Genomic DNA, 21,817 nt, shown 5'->3' with positions numbered 1-21,817 from the left:
TCTGTTTTAGTCACAGACATAATTCAAACGGTTTTAGAAGCTTCAGAGTGTTTTCTATCCAATAATAATAATAATATGCATATATTAGCAATTTAGGACAGATTTTGATGCAGTTCACTATGGGAACACAATTGTGTCCATTGTCCATCCAAAGGGGAAATACTGCCCCCTATCCTTAACAAGTTTTAACAAGGAATAACAAAACCTTTAAACAGGTCAACATTCACAAAGCCTCTGGACCAGACATATTATCAGGAGGTGTACTCAAAGCATGTGCAACCGTCAACTGTCTTCCTTGACATTTTAAACCTCTCCCTGACCGAGTCTGTAAATACCACTCTGTGGTCTGCTTGACCTACCTGTGCCCAAGGAAGCAAAGGTAACCTGCCTTAAATGATGACCGCCCCGTTGCACTCACGTCAGTAGCCATGAAGTGCTATAAAATGCTGGTCATGGCTGAAATCAACAGCATCCTCCCAGACACCCTAGACCCACTTCAATTTGCATACCGCTCCAACAGATCCACAGATGAGGCAATCTTAATCACACTCCACACTGCCCTTTCTCACCTGGACAAAATCATCACTTTTGTGAGAATGCTGTTCATTGACTACAGCTCAGCGTTCAATACCATAGTGCCCACGAAGCTCATCACTAAGCTAAGGACTCTGGGACTAAACACCCCCCTCTCCAACTGGTAAGAGTAGGCAACAACACATCTGCCATGCTGATCTTTAACACTGGGGCCCCTTAGGGGTGTGTACTTAGTCCCCTCCTGTATTCCCGATTCACCCACGACTGCGTGGCCAAACACAACTCCAACACCATTATTAAGTTTGCTGACAACACAACAGTGGTAGGCCTGATCACTGACAACGATGAGACGGCCTATAGGGAGTAGGTCAGGGAACTGGCAGTGTGGTGCCAGGACAACAACCTCTCCCTCAATGTGAGCAAGACAAAGGAGATGATCGTGGACTACAGGAAAGGGCGGGCCGAACAGGCCCATTAACATCAACGGGGCTGTAGTGGAGCGGGTCGAGAGTTTCAAGTTCCTTGGTGTCCACATCACCAACGAACTATCGTGGTCCACACATACCAAGACAGTCGTGACGAGGGCACGACAAAACTGTGTCAACCTCAGGAGACTGAAAAGATTTGGCATGGGTCCCCAGATCCTCAAAAGGTTCTACAGCTGCATCACTGCCTGCTATGACAACTGCTCGGGCATCTGACCATAAGGTGCTACAGAGGGCAGCGCGAACGGCCCAGTTCTCACGACTTCCCCCGAAGGTGGCTCCTCTCCATGTTCGGGCGGTGCTTGGCGGTCGTCGTCGCTAGCCTACTAGCTGCCACCGATCCATTTTTCCTTTTTGTTTGTCTCTGTCTGTTTTGTTTACACCTGTGTCCATTTAGTTGATTTCGGTGGGTTTATTAACCTCCGCTGCCTGCTAGTCTTTGTGCAGGATTGTTTGCTGTGGTTACTTTGTTTGGGGTGCGTGTTTGCACCACAGGGTTTTCTTTCTCACGGCAGTTGTGCCGTTTTGGTATGTGTTTAGGAGTAGAGGTTTCTCCTCCGTGTGTAGCATTTATTTCCCTGTATGTGGCGACCTCGTTTGGGCATGTTCCCCCCCATGTTGTTGTTAAGGTGGGACTTCTGAATAAACGATTGTGCCACTGGGACTTCCTTGCTCTCCTGCTCCTGATTCCTGCACCTCCCTCCTTCTAGGAGGCACGTAACACCAGTACATCATTGGGGCCAAGCTTCCTGCCATCCAGGACCTATAGTAGTAGGTCGTAGTAGTAGGTAGTGTCAGAGGAAAGCCCATAAAATTGTCAGAAACTCCAGACACACAGCATAGAACGTTTTCTCTGCTACCGCACAGGAAGCGGTACCGGAGCGCCAAGTCTAGGACTAAAAGGCTTCTACCCCAAAGCCAGACATTGACCCGCCCTCCCTTTTGTACACTGCTGCTACTCGCTGTTTATTATCTATGCATAGTCACTTCATCCCTACCTACATGTACAAATTACTTCAACTAACCTGTACCCACACACACTTTTGTGTCATTTTTTATTATTATTTTTATTTTAGTCTACTTGGTAAATATTTTCTTAACTCTTTTTGAACTGCACTGTTGGATAAGGGATTGTTAGTAAGCATACACTTGTTGTATTCGGCGCATGTAACAAATGAAGTTTTATTTGATTTGAATATGAATACTTACAGATGTCGAATTATTAGTTACAGGATTGTGAAGGATGGAATGTTGCTTACCTCTAGGATAGTTAAGTGGTTATTAGTTACTATGCTGCAATATACGAAAACAGGCGAGGGTAATCTTTATGAAATCCATGACAGTTATTGATGGTACAATTATTCTCTATTTTATATTTTGCTTTTGTCATTAGAAACCATGAAATGGCAGAGCTATTTCTACATATTGCGCCTTTAAATGTACTGTAGCATCCATAGTTTATATATATTTTTTTATCTTTCTCTATCTCTCTCTCCCACAGTGAAGAGCAGTGAATGGATAGACAGATACCACATGAAATTCCTGGGCTCGGTCCAAGTGCCCTACCACAAAGGCAACGATGTTCTGTGTGCAGCTATGCAGAAGGTATGGGGAGGTGCTGTGTGTGTGCTTGTGAAAGAAAGAGTGAGAGTGTAGAAATATTGAGAAGATAGAAAGAGTGTGAGAGAGATGTCAACTGGCACATTACCAATGAAAACCATAATCTTTAACTGAGAGAGAGGAGGAGGAAGAGACAGATATGGATGAAGAGAGAGATGGATTGAGTAGGAAGATGGGAAATAATGGGGGTGAAAGTGTGAGAGGTAAAAAGTATAGTACATTCTCTATGAAAATAGTATTCTATTACACCATGGTTGGGGTCGGAATTCAGAATTGAATTCACACATTCATTTAATACATCCCTAAGGAAGAAAATTGTAATTTAATTTTAATTAAAGGAAGTAAATTAATTCAAAGCAATTAAAATAAGACATGAGTGTCATTCCTTTGATTCAACCACAAAGTTTGATTCTTATACATAGTATTGGTTACAATTTTGTATTTGTGTAGTAATGTGTAGAATAAATAAGCCAATAGAATTCGCAACTCATTTCAGAATTGACCTCAACCCTGTATAACAAAAACAAGCATTGACAGTAGAATAATCTTAGATCACAAATTAGAAAGGTTAAGACAGGAAATCATTAAAAACATAATAGAAAAGAAAAGAGGACAGAGGCAGAGGCAGGTTGAAAAGAGGCATTGCTCAAAAGCAACACTACAGGACCAAAAGTATGTGTACACCTGAACGTCGAACATCTCATTCCAAAATCATGGGCATTAATATGGAGTTGGTACCCCCTTGGCTGCTATAACAGCCTCCACTCTTCTGGGAAGGCTTTCCACTAGATGCTGGAACATTGCTGTGGGGACTTGCTTCCATTCAGCCACGAGCATTATTCATTTGAATTTATTTAACCTTTATTTAACTAGGCATTAGTAACATCAGGCAGTGATGTTGGGTGATAAGGCCTGGCTTGCAGTCAGCGTTCCAATTCTTCCCAATTGTGTTCGATGGGGTTGAAGTCAGGTCTCTGAAGGCCAGTCAAGTTTTTCCACACCGATCTCGACAAACCATTTCTGTATGGACCTTGCTTTGGGCACAGGGGAATTGTCATGCTGAAAGAGAAAAGTGCCTTCTCCAAACTGTTGCCACAAAGTTGGAGGCACAGAATTGTCTAGAATGTCATTGTATGCTGTAGCGTTAAGATTTCCCTTCACTGGAAACTGTGGGGCCTAGCCTGAACCATGAAAACAGCCCCAGATCATTATTCCTCCTCCACAAAACTTTACAGTTGGCACTATGCATTGGGGCAGGTAGCGTTCTCCTGGGATCTGCCAAACCCAGATTCGTCTGTCGGACTGCCAGATGGTGAAGGGTGATTCATCACTCCAGACAACACGTTTCCACTGCTCCAGAGTCTAATGGCGACGAGCTTCACACCACTCCAGCTGATGCTTGGTATTGGTGCATGGTGATCTTAGGCTTGTGTGTGGCTGCTCAGCCATGGAAACCCATTTGATGAAGCTCCAGACTAAGTTGTTGTTCTGGTGTTGCTTCCAGAGGACAGACAATTTTTACACGCTACACACTTCAGCACTCGGCGTTCCCGTTTTGTGAGCTTGTGTGGCCTACCACTTTGCGGCTGAGCCCTTGTTGCTCCTAGATGTTCCCACTTCACTTACAGTTGACTGGGGCAGCTCTTGTCACTGAGCTCTTCAGTAAGGCCATTCTACTGCCAATGTTTGTCTATGGAGATTGACTTTTTGTGTGCTCATTTTTATACACCGGTCAGCAACGGGTGTGGCTCAAATAGCTGAATCCACTAATTTGAAGGGGTGTCCACATACTTTTGTATATATAGTGTGCATTTCTAGCTGAGATGCCACTATAATTTTAAGACCAATAACCCACCTCTTTCCCTGTTCATGTTCTAAATGTTCTAAATTCCAATTAATTGAATGAGGGTGCTTTTTTTTAACAAATAATTTCAATATCTAAACCGGGATGCTGATGCTGTTTTGATTGTCACCAGATTGCCAGCAATAGGAGGATGACAGTGCAGTATAACCCACCTTCATCTTGTATCCTTGAGATCAACATGAAAGGCGTGAAGCTCCTAGTCCAGGATGACTACTATGCCTCTGACAGAGTAAGACTTCCACACTCAAATGCACACACATTGTAAACATCCACGCGCATCTGCACATGCACACATACACACACACGGACACACGGGACAGGTACACAGACAGAGACATACTCAGATTTATGCACACACTCAACACATGCATTTGCATCACACACACACTCACACACACGTCTTAAGGTACACCTTCAGCACATGTTAGAAAGACAGCAGTTTAGTTTGGACCAAAGTACAACGACAAAACTCTGCGTCTGGCTTGCAAGACTAGATACAAAGAGATGTTTTATCCAAACCGCTGACCAGCAAGATCACACCGAGGGAAATATTCCCAGTAAAGAAGGTTGATAACGCCTCAGTGTGGGCACTACCGGGTATTGCAGTCCACACATCTTAATCCAGTTGTATTGTATAGAAGCAAGTGAGAATTTCATCTGGCAACAGCGGTGCCCACCTAAACTGAAGTAAAGCTATGTAACCATCAGTGGGTTCTTTGTTGACATTAAGGCTATGATTTGTTTTAATAGCTAATCTAATTTGCCAATCATAAGGTTCACTAGCTACAGCTCCTACAGATGATGTGGTGTAAGCAGATAGCAAATTCCATGAGAAATGCAGTTGTTGACATGGAGGGTGGATACTTTTTACCGCCAACACCTGTTTTTCGGAGCCATAGAATTTTGTCAATGAGGTTTCTACCAAATAATTATGTTGCATTCATATGTAGTGTGCATTGCCTTGGGACATCACAGTCCCCCCCCCCCATGGTCCCAGGCGATGCGCTTATTTTGAGCCCAAAATGAAGAAATTCCTTCCAAAATTTGAGGACTCAAACCCACCACTAGTTTATAATATAGATGTGTGTCTGTCATCACAGAGTAACCAGTGCAGCCACTTCTTCCAGTTGAAGAATGTTTCCTTCTGTGGCTATCACCCTAAGAACAGCAAGTAAGTACCTGGACCTGGATTCAATTATGTCAGTCACTGTATTCAAATAAAAAATGTGCTTTTTGGGAGAGTCATAGCGCAAGCAGTGGAGGAAATGGAGAAAAAATAATCACTCTGGGTACCTTCCATTGTAAAATCTGCATTTTTACATGTCAAAATTATTTTACTCCCAGATCCTGGTTCCCTCTGGGGTTTCGCTCCTCTGACCTCTGTACTTTCTTCTTCTTTTTTTACCCATGTGTGGTTTGTATGTTTTCCCCTTAGGTACTTTGGCTTCATCACAAAACACCCAGCTGACCAGAGATTTGCCTGTCATGTGTTTGTGTCTGAAGATTCTACTAAACCCCTGGCAGAGTCAGTTGGGTGAGGTTTGAGGACTTGTTTGTTTCTGGCTTAAAAAATATACATATCATGTCACTCTTTTGCTCTTTCTACCTCTTTTATATTGTCAGAGGTTTCAAGAGGTTCTTAGCCATAGTGGGTCAATTACAACCAACATTGAACAATGTCTCAACACAAGGTGATCTCTCGTTAAACCACCAATATGCGCAACCTGAACAGTTGATCTCAATTGCAACTACTATTGGCCATTATATTATCGCTCCCTAAAGCTAATGTCAGTGTTTAAAGGGAAACTGCACTTTGTAATTTGGCCTCGTTTTTCATCAATGCCCATTAAGAAATGAGGAAGGTGAACAAGAGTTATCTTGGGGGTGTGGTTTGATGTGGGTGTTTCTTGGGTGCAGTAATGAGTACAGCGAGTAAGGTAGCGTTGCTATGGGGAGAACAATGTTTTGAAGTTGTGGACTTCAAAATAAATTGCATTGGTCGCATACACATATTTTGCAGATGTTATCGCGGGTGTAGCGAAATGCTTATGTTCGTAGCTGTAATACCTAGCAGTAATACCTAACAAAACCAAAACAGAAGAAGGAAGGAATTAAGAAATATTATAACGAGCAAGGTCAGAGTCCGGAATATAATTATATGTACAGTCCGTTCGGAAAGTATTCAGACCCCTTGATGTTACAGTCTTATTCTAAAATGTATTTAAAAAAATGTAACATCTACACACAGTACCCTATAATTACAAAGCAAAAATAGGTAAAATATATATATATATATAATGTTAATGAAAAAATGAAATATCACATTTACATAAGTAAGTACTTTGTTGAAGCACCTTCGGCAACGATTACAGCCTCGAGTATTCTTGGGTATGGAGCTACAAGCTTGGCACACCTGTATTTGGGTAGTTACTCCATTCTTCTCTGCAGATCCTCTCAAGATCTGTCAGGTTGGATTGGGAGTGTTGCTGCACAGCTATGTTCAGGATTATCCAGAGATGTTCGACCGGGTTCAAGTCCAGGGCCACTCAAGGACATTCAGACGTCTCGAAGCCACTCCTGCGTTGTCTTGGTTGTGTACTTAGGGTCGTTGTGCTATTGGAAGCTGAACCTTCGCCCCAGTCTAAGGTCCTGTACTATGCTCTGTTCATCGATCCCTCAAACCTGGTACCCTTCTGTGCCTCGTCACAATTCTGTTTCAGAGTTCTACAGACAATTCCTTTGACCTCATGGCTTGGTTGTTGCTCTGACATGTACTGTCAACTGTGGGATCTTATATAGACAGGTGTGTGCCTTTCCAAATCATGACCAATCAATTGAATTTACCAGAGCTGGTGGTGTAATCAAGGTGTAGAAACAAGTCTCATAACAATACTTACAGTTTTAAAAGTCGGTTAGGACATGTACTTTGTGCATGACACAAGTAATTTTTCCAACAATTGTTTACAGAGAGATTATTCAATCAATTCCAGTGGGTCAAAGTTTACATACACTAAGTTGACTGTGCCTTTAAATATCGTGGAATATTCCCCAAAAATATGTCATGGCGTTAGAATCTTCTGATAGGCTAATTGACATAATTTCAATTGTCAATTGGAGGTATTTCAATTGTTACCCTTGGATGTATTTCAAGGCCTACCTTGAAAAAACAGTGCCTCTTTGCTTGACATCATGGGAAAATCAAAAGAAATCAGCCAAGACCTCAGAAAAAAAATTGTAGGCCTCCACAAGTCTGGTTCATCCTTGGGAGCAATTTCCAAACTCCTGAAGGTACCACGTTCATCTGTACAAACAATAGTACGCAAGTATAAACACCATGGGACCACACAACCATCATACCGCTCAAGAAGGAGACGCGTTCTGTCTCCTAGAGATGAATGTACTTTGATGTGAAAAGTGCAAATCAATCCCAGTCCAAAATCGACATAACCCGAAAGGCCGCTCAGGAAAGAAGAAGCCACTGCTTCAAAACCGCCATACAAAAAGCCAGACTACGGTTTGCAATTGCACATGGGGACAAAGATGGTACTTTTTGGAGAAATGTCCTCTGGTCTGATGAAAGAAAAATAGAACTGTTTGACCATATTGACCATCATTATGTTTGGAGGAAAAAGTGGGAGGATTGCAAGCCAATGAACACCATCCCAACAGTGAAACACGGGGGTGGCAGCATCATGTTGTGGGGGTGCTTTGCTGCAAGAGGTACTGGTGCACTTCACAAAATAGATGGCACCATGAGGAATTGAAAATTATGTGGATATACAAAGGCCTGACCTCAATCTTACAGAAAATTTGTGGGCGGAACTGAGAAAGCATGTGCGAGCAAGGAGGCCTACAGACCTGACTCAGTTACATCAGCCAAAATTTACCCAACTTAAACAATTTATAGGCAATGCTACCAAATACTAATTGAGTGTATGTACATTTCTGACCCACTGGGAATGTGATGAAAGAACTAAAATATGACATTTTTGACGTTTTTGCAAATGTATTGAAAATGGAGTACAAAGATATCACACCCTGAGTCAATACATGTTATAATCACCTTGGGCAGCGATTACAGCTGGGATTCTTTCTCTGTAAGTCTCTAAGGGCTTTGCACACCTAGATATTACAATATTGACCATTATTCTTTTCAAAATTGTTCAAGCTCTGTCAAGTTGTTTGTTGATCATTGCTAGACAACCATTTAAGTCTTGCCATCGATTTTCAAGACGTTTTTCAGCCAAAACTGTAGCTCGGCTACTCAGGACAATTCACTGTATTCTTTGTAAGCAACTCCAGTCTATATTTGGCTATGCCTTTTTAGGCTATTGTACTGCTGAAAGGTGAATTCATCCCCCAGTGTCTGATGGAGAGCAGTATGAAACAGGTCCTCTAGGATTTTGCCTGTGCTTAGCGCTATTCCGTTTAATTTTTAATCATGAAAAAACACCCCACTCCTTAACGATTACAAGCATACCCATAACCTGATGCAGCCACCACTATGCTTGAACTTATGGTGAGTGGTACTCAGTAATGTGTTGTATTGGAGCTGCCAAACATAACACTTTGTATTGAAGACAAAACGTGAATTACTTTGCCCCAATTCTAGCAGTATTACTTTAGTGCCTTCTTGCAAACAGGATGCATGTTTTGGAATATTTTAGCGTCCCACCTCGCCAACAGCCAGTGAAATTGCAGGGCGCCAAATTAAACACAACAGAAATCCCAAAAATAAAATTCCTCAAACATACCAGTATTTTACACCATTTTAAAGATTAACTTCTTGTAAATCCAGCCACAGTGTCCGATTTCAAATAGGCTTTACTGTGAAAGCACACCAAACGATTATGTTAGGTCAGCACCTAGTCACAGAAAACCATAAAGCCATTTTCCAGCCAAGGAGAGCCCTCACAAAAGTCAGAAATAACGATTAAATTAATCACTAACCTTTGATGATCTTCATCAGATGGCACTCACAGGACTTCATATTTCACAATAAATGTGTGTTTTGTTCGATATAGTTAATCTTTATGTCCATAAACCTCATTTGAAATTGGTGTTTTATGTTCAGAAATGCATTGTCTCAAACAAACATCCGGTGAAAGTGCAGAGAGCCACATCAAATTACAGAAATACTCTAAATAAACTTTGATAAAAGATACAAGTGTTATGCATGGAAATATAGATAAAATTCTCCTTAATGCAACCGCTGTGTCAGATTTCAAAAAGGCTTTACGGCGAAAGCACACCTTACGTCATTTCAGCACCTAGCCACAGAGAAACATACCAAGCCAAAGAAAGTGAGGTGTCACAAAAGTCAAAAATAGCATTATAAATATTCACTTTCCTTTGATGATCTTCATCAGTATGCACTCCCAGGAATCCCAGTTCCACAATAAATGTTTGTTTTGTTTGGTAAAGTCCATTATTTATGTCCAAAACCTCCTTTTTGTTTGTGAGTTTAGTTCACAAATCCCAACTCACGAGGCGCGGGCAAGTCCAGGCGAAAGTTCAGATGAAAAGTTATATTACAGTTCGTAGAAACATGTCAAACGATGTATATAATCAATCTTTAGGATGTTTTTATCATAAATCTTCAATAATGTTTCAACCGGACAATTCCTTTGTCTTTAGAAATGCAATTGAACCTAGCTAACTCTCACGGGCGTGCGCGAGACTGAGCTCATGGCACTCTGCCAGACACCTGGTTGAAACAGCTCTCATTCTCTCTCCCTTCACAGTAGAAGCCTCAAACAAGGTTCTAAAGACTGTTGACATCTAGTGGAAGCCTTAGGAAGTGCATATGACCCCATAGACACTGTATATTTGATAGGCAATGGCTTGAAAAACTACAACCTCAAATTTCCCACATCCTGGTTGGATTTTTTTATCTGGTTTGTGCCTGCCATATGAGGTCTGTTATACTCACAGACATCATTCAAACAGTTTTAGAAACTTCAGAGTGTTTTCTATCAAAACCTACTAATACTATGCATATTCTAGCTTTTGGGCCTGAGTAACATGCAGTTTACTCTGGGCACCTTATTATCCAAGCTACTCAATACTGCCCCCCAGTCCCAAAGAAGGTAATTATGTACAGATTTATTTTTCCTCTGTCAATTAGCTAGTATTGTGGAGTAACTACAATGTTGTCGATCCATCCTCAGTTTTCTATCACAGCCATTAAACTTTGTAGCTGTTGTAAAGTCACCATTGGCCTCATGGTGAAATCCATATGCGGTTTCCTTCCTCTCCAGCAACTGAGTTAGGAAGGACGCCTATATCTTTGTAGTGACTGCCACAATCGCTGGAAGAATAAATGGACCAAGGCGCAGCGTACGTAGAGTTCCACATGTTTAATTATTGAAACTCACCAAAACAATACAGAAACAAACAAAACGTGAAGGAATGGTGTGCTCACAGGCACAACACAAAAACAAGATCCCACAAACAACAGGTGTGAAAAGGCTGCCTAAATATGATCCCCAATCAGAGACAACGATAGACAGCAGCCTCTGATTGGGAACCATACCAGGCCAACAAAGAAATAGAAAACATAGATTTCCCACCCTAGTCACACCCTGACCTAACCAAATAGAAAATTAAAAGGATCTCTAAGGTCAGGGAGTGACAGTGACTGGGTGTATTAATGCACAATCCAAAGTGTAATTAATAACTTCACCATGCTCAAAGGGATATTCAATGTCTGCTTTTTTTTATACTAATCTACCAATATGTGCTCTTCTTTGTGAGGCATTGGAAAACCTCCCTGGTCTTTGTGGTTGAATCTGTGTTCTAAATTCATTGCTCGACTAAGATAGATAACTTTATGTATGGGGTACAAAGATGAGATACTCCTTCAAAATTCATGTTAAACACCATTATTGCACAGAAGTCCATGCAACCTATGTGACATTTTCTTATCCTGTACTTAGGCTTGCCATAACAAAGGGTTTGAATACTTACTGACTTCTTTCAGCTTTAAATGTTTTCTTAATTTGTAAAAAAAAATAAAACATTTTCCACTTTGACATCATGGGGTATTTTGTGTAGGCCAGTGACCCAAAATCTCAATTTAATCAATCAGGCAGTAGCATAACATAATATGGAAAATGTCAAGTTGTGTGAATCCTTTCATAAGGCACTGTATTTAGCTAGATATAGTATCATTCCCCTTTTAATATGTGGTATCATAGCTGGCCTGGCTTGCTAACAGCAGAAGTGACCGTGTCGGATCAAATCTATCATATTGTTGAAATGCATTGGAAGTTTGGACCAACTTTATGGAAGCCCATTTTAACTCCTATTTGCCGAGCTAAATGTGCGTGCGTTGCACTTTGACTTGACAGCAAATGTCCACATGATAAGTAAGTAATCCATACCCAACCATACCCAAGTCGTAACAAACTAACTTACAAAACTCAGTTTTGGACAAGACTGCCTTTATAACCAAAATTATCCGATTTACATTTTGTAGTCAATTTTGACACTGTAATTAATGTTTCTAACTCATATCTATGCCACATAAGCCATTTAAAGGGGCAGTTGACCTTTAAGTCTAATTTGCTTCCATCATTTTTCAAGACTATTTAGCCCTCTGGTGGGTATTGTCATCGGTATAAATTAAACGTAATATCTTTACGCTACACATTTTACTAATGTACAGCTTGTGTTAGTTTACTTTTCATTTCAAATGTATTTTATCCATTAATAAAGACATTTTAATACAGTATGGTCATTTCTTATTAAAAGGAGAAAATAAAGTATTCCTGAACTGCCTACATCTAAAATTAGTAACTTAATCAAGCCAATCATGATTGAGTTACTATAATCTATATGTGTATTAATTATAGTATAATCAAGGTGTCAAATTACAAATTATATTCTGTGGCCCAACATAGGTATTTATAATGTCTACTCTACTGTACAATAAACTTGAGTATATAGTTCAGTACAGTATAGAAAAGTAGAGAAGAGTTCAGTACAGTAGAGTGGAGTTCAGTACAGTCTGTAGTCTACTGTACTATACCATTTTAAAAAATGTAAACAATTATTTCACCTTTATTTAACCAGGTAGGCTAGTTGAGAAGTTCTCATTTGCAACTGTGACCTGGCCAAGATAAAGCATAGCAGTGTGAACAGACAACACAAAGTTACACATGGAGTAAACAATTAACAAGTCAATAACACAGTAGAAAAAAAGGGGAGTCTATATACATTGTGTGCAAAAGGCATGAGGAGGTAGGCGAATAATTAGAATTTTGCAGATTAACACTGGAGTGATAAATGATCAGATGGTCATGTACAGGTAGAGATATTGGTGTGCAAAAGAGCAGAAAAGTAAATAAATAAAAACAGTATGGGGATGAGGTAGATAAAAATGGGTGGGCTATTTACCGATAGACTATGTACAGCTGCAGTGATCGGTTAGCTGCTCAGATAGCAGATGTTTGAAGTTGGTGAGGGAGATAAAAGTCTCCAACTTCAGCGATTTTTGCAATTCGTTCCAGTCACAGGCAGCAGAGAACTGGAACGAAAGGCGGCCAAATGAGGTGTTGGCTTTAGGGATGATCAGTGAGGTACACCTGCTGGAGCGCGTGCTACGGATAGGTGTTGCCATCGTGACCAGTGAACTGAGATAAGGCGGAGCTTTACCTAGCATGGACTTGTAGATGACCTGGAGCCAGTGGGTCTGGCGACGAATATGTAGCGAGGGCCAGCCGACTAGAGCATACAAGTCGCAGTGGTGGGTGGTATAAGGTGCTTTAGTGACAAAACGGATGGCACTGTGATAAACTGCATCCAGTTTGCTGAGTAGAGTGTTGGAAGCAATTTTGTAGATGACATCACCGAAGTCGAGGATCGGTAGGATAGTCAGTTTTACTAGGGTAAATTTGGCAGTGTGAGTGAAGGAGGCTTTGTTGCGGAATAGAAAGCCGACTCTTGATTTGATTTTCGATTGGAGTCTACTAGCCAGACACCTAGGTACTTATAGATGTCCACATATTCAAGGTCGGAACCATCCAGGGTGGGGATGCTGGTCAGGCGCACGCCTGGTGCAGGCAGCGAACGGTTGAAAAGCATGCATTTGGTTTTACTAGCGTTTAAGAGCAGTTGGAGGCCACGGAAGGAGTGTTGTATGGCATTGAAGCTCGTTTGGAGGTTAGATAGCACAGTGTCCAAGGACGGGCCGGAAGTATATAGAATGGTGTCGTCTGCGTAGAGGTGGATCAGGGAATCGCCCGCAGCAAGAGCAACATCATTGATATATACAGAGAAAAGAGTCGGCCCGAGAATTGAACCCTGTGGCACCCCCATAGAGACTGCCAGAGGACCGGACAGCATGCCCTCCGATTTGACACGCTGAACTCTGTCTGCAAAGTAATTGGTGAACCAGGCAAGGCAGTCATCCGAAAAACCGAGGCTACTGAGTCTGCCGATAAGAATATGGTGATTGACAGAGTCGAAAGCCTTGGCAAGGTCGATGAAGACAGCTGCACAGTACTGTCTTTTATCGATGGCGGTTATGATATCGTTTATTACCTTGAGCGTGGCTGAGGTGCACCCGTGACCGGCTCGGAAGCCAGATTGCACAGCGGAGAAGGTACGGTGGGATTCGAGATGGTCAGTGACCTGTTTGTTGACTTGGCTTTCGAAGACCTTAGATAAGCAGGGCAGGATGGATATAGGTCTGTAACAGTTTGGGTCCAGGGTGTCTCCCCCTTTGAAGAGGGGGATGACTGCGGCAGCTTTCCAATCCTTGGGGATCTCAGACGATATGAAAGAGAGGTTGAATAGGCTGGTAATAGGGGTTGCGACAATGGCGGCGGATAGTTTCAGAAATAGAGGGTCCAGATTGTCAAGCCCAGCTGATTTGTACGGGTCCAGGTTTTGCAGCTCTTTCAGAACATCTGCTATCTGGATTTGGGTAAAGGAGAACCTGGAGAGGCTTGGGCAAGTAGCTGCGGGGGGGGCGGAGCTGTTGGCCGAGGTTGGAGTAGCCAGGCGGAAGGCATGGCCAGCTGATGAGAAATGCTTATTGAAGTTTTCGATAATCATGGATTTATCGGTGGTGACCGTGTTACCTAGCCTCAGTGCAGTGGGCAGCTGGGAGGAGGTGCTCTTGTTCTCCATGGACTTCACAGTGTCCCAGAACTTTTTGGAGTTGGAGCTACAGGATGCAAACTTCTGCCTGAAGAAGCTGGCCTTAGCTTTCCTGACTGACTGCGTGTAATGGTTCCTGACTTCCCTGAACAGTTGCATATTGCGGGGACTATTCGATGCTATTGCAGTCCGCCACAGGATATTTTTGTGCTGGTCGAGGGCAGGCAGGTCTGGAGTGAACCAAGGGCTATATCTGTTCTTAGTTCAGCATTTTTTGAACGGAGCATGCTTATCTAAAATGGTGAGGAAGTTACTTTTAAAGAATGACCAGGCATCCTCAACTGACGGGGTGAGGTCAATGTCCTTCCAGGATACCCGGGCCAGGTCGATTAGAAAGGCCTGCTCACAGAAGTGTTTTAGGGAGCGTTTGACAGTGATGAGGGGTGGTCGTTTGACTGCGGCTCCGTAGCGGATACAGGCAATGAGGCAGTGATCACTGAGATCCTGGTTGAAGACAGCGGAGGTGTATTTGGTGGGCCAGTTGGTCAGGATGACGTCTATGAGGGTGCCCTTGTTTACAGATTTAGGGTTGTACCTGGTGGGTTCCTTGATGATTTGTGTGAGATTGAGGGCATCTAGCTTAGATTGTAGGACTGCCGGGGTGTTAAGCATATCCCAGTTTAGGTCACCTAACAGAACAAACTCTGAAGCTAGATGTGGGGCGATCAATTCACAAATGGTGTCCAGGGCACAGCTGGGAGCTGAGGGGGGTCGGTAGCAGGCGGCAACAGTGAGAGACTTATTTCTGGAGAGAGTAACTTTCAAAATTAGTAGTTCGAACTGTTTGCGTATGGACCTGGAAAGTATGACATTACTTTGCAGGCTATCTCTGCAGTAAACTGCAACTCCTCCCCCTTTGGCAGTTCTATCTTGACGGAAAATGTTATAGTTGGGTATGGAAATCTCAGAATTTTTGGTGGCCTTCCTGAGCCAGGATTCAGACACGGCAAGGACATCAGGGTTGTGATCAGAGTGTGCTAAAGCAGTGAGTAAAACAAACTTAGGGAGGAGGCTTCTGATGTTGACATGCATGAAACCAAGGCTTTTTCGAGCACAGATGTCCACAAATGAGGGTGCCTGGGGACATGCAGGGCCTGGGTTTACCTCCACATCACCCGCTGAACAGAGGAGGAGTAGAATGAGGGTGCGGCTAAAGGCTATCAAAACTGGTCGCCTAGAGCGTTGGGGACAGAGAATAAAAGGAGCAGATTTCTGGGCATGGTAGAATATATTCAGGGCATAATGCGCAGACAGGGGTATGGTGGGGTGCGGGTACAGCGGAGGTAAGCCCAGGCACTTGGTGATGATGAGAGAGATTGTATCACTGGACATGCTGGTTGTAATGGGTGAGGTCACCGCATGTGTGGGAGGTGGGACAAAGGAGGTATCAGGGGTATGAAGAGTGGAACTAGGGGCTCCATTGTAAACTAAAACAATTATAACTAACCTGAACAATAGTATACAAGGCATATTGACATTTGAGAGAGACATACAGCGAGGCATACAGTAATCACAGGTGATGAATTGGGAGAGCTAGCTAAAACAGTAGCTAAAACAGTAGGTGAGACAACAACAGCTAATCAGCTAGCACAACAACAGCAGGTAAAATGGTGTTGACTAGGCAGGGAGGGTCGGATTAACTACACACAGAGCCTGAGTGCGGCTGGGGCCGACAGATAAAACATAAACAAGCAGAATGGAGTACCGTGATTAATGGACAGTCAGCATGCATCAGCTATGTAGCCAAGTGATCAGTGTCCAGGGGGCAGCGGTGGATGGGGCAGGGAAGCTGGACTGGCGAGTGTTATCCAGGTTTAAAAACTGGCTGGCTGTGCAGAAGGTAAAAGGTCAAAGCCGCTAGCAGTGGCTAACAATGACTAAATAGCTTGTAGCTAGTTAGCTGGTTAGCTTCTGGAGGTTCTTGAGTGTGTTCTAAAAATTTAAAATAATAGCGATTCTGTATCACATTGGGTGAGGCAGGTCACCGGAAGGTATAAACAAATAAAAAATCAAAAAGAGATTGAAAGTAAATATGGGTCCAGTGAGTGTTTGGGACGCGGCGATTCAGACGGTTAGCAGGCCTGTGCTAACAAGCTAACAGTTACTAGGCCGGGGCTAAACAAGGTAGCAGTTAGCTGACCGGGGCTAAACAAGCTAGCAGTTAGCAGGCCGAATTAGCAAGCAAGGAGATAGCAAGGGCTAGAAAGTTAGCCTTTGGGGGGGCGTCGCGATGGGGTGAGTCTGTTTATGCCTCTTCATGTGGTGACATCGATAGACCGGTCGTGGGTCCGGATATTGTAGCCCAGGAGTATGCTTCGGTGGTAGCACAGGAGCTCTGGCCTGGCTAGCTTCAAGCTAAGTGGGTGGAAACGCTAGCCAGGAGTAATCATCCGGGATTGCGGTTAGCTAGTTAGCTAGTTGTGAAGATCCAGCTGAAAATGTTCCGTTTGTGGTGGGAATCCGGTGGGAATCTGGGGATAAAAAAAAATAATAGGTCCGTTATGCTCTGGTTAGAGTCGCGTTGTTCGAACTGGCGAGAGCTTTCCGAGCTAAAGGTTAGCTGATGACCGGTTAGCTGAAGACCGCTAGCAATGGTTTGCTGACTGATAGCTGGTAGTTAGCTGGCTAGCTTCAGTTGAGGGAATCCGGAGCCGAAGTAAATATAAATACTTCAGAAAAAAATAGCAACATTGGGTGAGGCAGGTTGCAGGAGAGTATTTAGAAGTTGAGGTTTAGCAAAATGTTTTAAAAGATATGCGAAGAAAGATATGTAAAAAAAAAAAACGAGGGACAAGGGACACGACAAGATGTCCGACTGCTACGCCATCTTGGAACTACCATGTGTTTTTTTCTAGAGTATAGTTCAGTGCAGTACAGTACAAAATAGTTCAGGCAGTATAGTTCAGTAGAGTATAGTACAGTAGAGTAGAGTACGGTACTCAAGTGAACTATACTCTACTCTACTGTAGTGAACTATATTGCATTGTACTCTACTGTACTGAACTATACAGTATCGTACTCTACTGTACAGTAAACTCGAGTAAAGTATAGTTCAGTACAGTACAGGAAAGTAGAGAATAGTTCACTTCAGTACAGTACTGTGCTCTACTTTACTGAACTATACTCTATTCTACTGATTTTTAAGGTACTGAACTATTTTCTACTGTACTGAACTATACTCTATTTTCCTGTACTGAACTATACACTGCTTGAGTTTACTGTACTCGAGTTTCTTAAAATTCATTCGGTTTATATTCTAACAATAAATATGTGTTATTAATTACCAGCCTTGCTATTTTCAATGTTCCCAATACTTCATTGGGCCAAGAGTAGAGAACCTAGACGCAGCTGTCTGGCATCTAACTCTTTTGAAACAGTGACAACATGACATCAACTGATCTGCTAGTTAATTTTTGTGGGCTTTTGGTTGCAAGCAAATGTTTTAGCATCCTGTAGGTAGCGTTTTAAGAAATCCAGCTCTAAATTCTGCCTGTTGGTTGCAGTTGGCCCAGTACACCCAGTTTATTAGGTACACCACCCCGTTCACGAAAATGGCTCGCTCCTAGACAGTTAGTCACATGGTTTGCTACATAAAGCAGTCAGACAAGCATTGAGTCATTCAGTTAATGTTCGATTGAATGTTAGAATGGGCAAAACGAGTGACCTAAGCTACCTTGAGCATAGTATGATTGTCGGTGTCAGGCTCGCCGGTTCCGGTATCTCAGAAAAAGCCCTCCTGGGCTTTTTACATACAACAGTGTCCATAGTTTACCGAGAATAATGCGACAAACTAAAAACATCCAGTTTAGAGGCAGTGCTGTGGGCAAAAACCCCTCGTTGATGATAGAGGTCGAAGGAGAATGGCAAGAATCGTTCAAGCTAACATGTGGGCCAAAGGCAAATAACAGCACAGTACAACAGTGGTGTTCAGAACGGCATCTCGGTACACACAATCGTCAGTCCTTGTCACGGATGGGCTATTTGCAGCAGACAACCACACCACATCGGGTTCCACTCCAATCAGCTAAAAACAAGAAGTGGCACCAGTGGGCACGCGATCACCAACACTGGACAATTGATGCAATGAATCCCGCTTCCTGTTGCATCATGCTGTGGGCAGTGTCAGGACTTGGTGTAAGTAGCATGAGCCCATGGCCCCATCCTGCCTGGTGTCAATGGTACAGGCTGGTAGCGGTGGTGCAATGGTGTGTGAAATGTTTTCGTGGCACACGTTTGGTCTTTTGATACCAATTGAGCAACGTTTCCATGCCACAAAGAATTAAGGCTGTTCTGGAGGCAAATCAAATCAAATTTTATTTGTCACATACACATGGTTAGCAGATGTTAATGCGAGTGTAGCGAAATGCTTGTGCTTCTAGTTCCGACAATGCAGTAATAACCAACGAGTAATCTAAACCTAACAATTTCACAACAGCCACCTTATACACAAAGGGGGCTCCGACCCGGTGCAGGATGGGTGTACCTAATAAGCTGACAACTGAGTGTATGTTCCTGTAGAGAGTTGTCATACCTGTCAGGTAAGGAACTGAATGATTGAATAACCTTTTTGTTTATCTACCACCCCCCCCCGATCTGTTCTCCCCTCTTGTCTCATCTACAGGAAAGCCTTCCAGTTGTACTATAAGGAATTTGTAGATTACTCCTGTCCGACAGAGGATATTTACCTGGAATAGCACCCACCCCAACTTCCCCCACAACCCTGTACATTACAGATTATCATAACATAAAGTTGCATGACGGAGAAAACATTTCTAACAAATATGAACTAAAATATCTGACAAAAATATGGAGAGAGAGAAAGAAGGTGAGGTATTGGTGTCTACTGTTTATCCAAATATGTCAAACAGTATGAAGATTGAACAAGTAATTGATCCAAACATAGTGGAGACGTTGAAGAGAGGGTTGCAAAATATGCTAAATGGAGTCACTGATGAGGAAGTGAATGTGCCTATGGTGTCCTCAGGCTGTCCACTCAAAGCACAATGCTCAAATCATAGTGACCTGGACTGGAATAGTCTGAGACTAATCTTCGTGGATTTAGAGCTTGAATCCCAGGTAGAACACTGGGCTTTGTGGACTTGGAGCTTGAATCCCAGGTAGAACACTGGGATTTGTGGACTTGGAGCTTGAATCCCAGGTAGAACACTGAGCTTTGTGGACTTGGAGCTTGAATCCCAGGTAGTACACTGAGCTGTGTGGACTTGGAGCTTGAATCCCAGGTAGAACACTGAGCTTTGTGGACTTGGAGCTTGAGTCCCAGGTAGAACACTGGGCTTTGTGGACTTGAACTAAAACAAAAACAAGTAAGCATTAGGGTCATACTGTTGACCAGGAATGTGTCTTTAATATGCTGCAAAGCCTTTAATATGCTGCAAAGCCTTTGGTATTATCTCTGGTACATTGTCAGAACCTTCAAATATATTCACATTAAGGAATCAAGAGAAAAAAAAAGAAAAAAAGGAGATTCCTACCAATAAAAGCGCTCACGTTGTTTTCTGTTCGAAAATGTTTCCTTTTGTTTGTGCTGAACATGACCCTAGTTATTATTTTATTTGTGGGAAGACTGATTCTTGATAAATCATTAAGGGTACACTCCTTAATTGAATTACAGTATTGTAATTCCATGATCAGGAACAAAGAGGTGGACCACAGAGTTTCCAGTCAACCGCTTTGGCTTGCTTTTAAGGATGTTTTAGCCTTCTAATTTGCAGGAAGGGTCACTGTGGACTGCCTCATAGTTCTTCTCATGCTCAGTTTCAACATGAAATGAGAGTTCATATTGAGAGTTCAGATGGGGTTGCTATTCAGATAACTGGGTATAAGATAAAGACGCTTACTCAAGCTGTTACCCTGGTAACATAAAAGGGAATTACCTCTGACCCTCACAAAAAGGACATGAAAGGTTTGTAGGAAATAGGATGATGTGTAGGAAATGGATGATGGGAGATGTAGTTTTAAAGGAAAGCCTAAGTCTATTACAGAGGTGCTCTGACTAGGAAGTACAAGGCAGTGGGAGACTGGTGTTACAAGTAATGCCTCTTTGAAGGATCATTGTAGTTATTACTATATCAATTAGATATACCACATGGTGTGTTGATAGGAGAGGTTGAAAACAGGCTGTTTTTGCGGAGGAGATATCATGTGTGTGTTGAGATAGTAAGACAAGAGTCTGAAATCAGCCAATCGCTCTTACCCATTTATTGCTTGTAGATTCTGATGGAACCACAATTATACCCTAAATTCACTGGAAGGCTAGGTGGATCCATCCCCATACTGCTGTCGTGACGTTGTATTAGTTAAAGTGACAACTGCTGCTCATCGAATGATTAACGGTTTATAATTGCGTGATTAAATTAATCAGGCAATTATTAACTCATTAACCTGGGGCACCATGGGAAAATTAACTCAAAGAATATCGATTTTACAACAGTCACTAATTAATCAATTTCCTCCAGTCTCATTCTGAATGTCGCATAATCCGGGAATCTGCACACATCCGAGTCCCACCAATGAGTTCGTACCACACCAATTTTAGTTGATTATTTATTTACTAGAAAGCTAAAATGATAATAAAAGATACACAAAACACAGTCTAGGCTATTGATTAGAACTTAGTACAACGGGCCAACACACTATGATGCGTGTTACCCAAAATGGGGATATGAAAGAGAGAGAAAGGGAGAAAGTACAGAGAGAAATATAAATTTGGGTGAATTTGTCAGCTATGCTTATTTTAACCCTAACCTTGCCCCGAACTGCCTCAATGACATCAGTCAGAATATAATGATGTAATTATGTGTTGAAGGTCTCCGATGAGTCTCCGTGGACCGTTTAGGCTTCTCAATGACGCACTTCTCTGGTGCAACTCTCTGGTTGTCCTCACGATGTCAGTGTCCTTTTTGGCTTAGTGGTCTGATTTATCGCCCTTCTTCTGAAAGGGGTCTTCTGAGGACAGCCAGCCCTGTAGCTCAGGGCTCACAGCGTAGGAATGAAACAGTGTAGATACGATTCGATGGGGAGTGGAGGCCGGGTGTTCCGCCTTGAATTCACCCACTTAGATGCAGCTACTCCTCCGTAGCACGGATAGAATAAGGTTCCTTTGTCTTCAACCAGGAGGAGTAGTAAG

General features: G+C 42.6%; 1 protein-coding gene across 1 annotated transcript in view; it reads left to right on the top strand.

Annotated features, from left to right (window-relative positions):
- Positions 1–21,357, top strand: part of LOC112264159 (C-Jun-amino-terminal kinase-interacting protein 1) — a 144,495-nt gene extending 123,138 nt beyond the window's left edge. The window contains exons 8-12 of the mRNA XM_042330731.1: positions 2,521–2,624; positions 4,616–4,732; positions 5,604–5,674; positions 5,939–6,037; positions 19,292–21,357. Coding sequence (XP_042186665.1) covers positions 2,521–2,624; positions 4,616–4,732; positions 5,604–5,674; positions 5,939–6,037; positions 19,292–19,364 — 464 coding nt within the window. The 3' untranslated portion in view covers positions 19,365–21,357. The remainder of the gene's footprint in view (positions 1–2,520; positions 2,625–4,615; positions 4,733–5,603; positions 5,675–5,938; positions 6,038–19,291) is intronic.
- Positions 21,358–21,817: the final 460 nt, after the last annotated feature.

The sequence above is a fragment of the Oncorhynchus tshawytscha genome, linkage group LG12, assembly GCF_018296145.1.
Source record: "Oncorhynchus tshawytscha isolate Ot180627B linkage group LG12, Otsh_v2.0, whole genome shotgun sequence".
Taxonomy (NCBI): Eukaryota; Metazoa; Chordata; class Actinopteri; order Salmoniformes; family Salmonidae; genus Oncorhynchus; species Oncorhynchus tshawytscha.
Note: the sequence above shows the minus strand (reverse complement) of the source record. Positions and strands in the feature narration are given on the sequence as shown.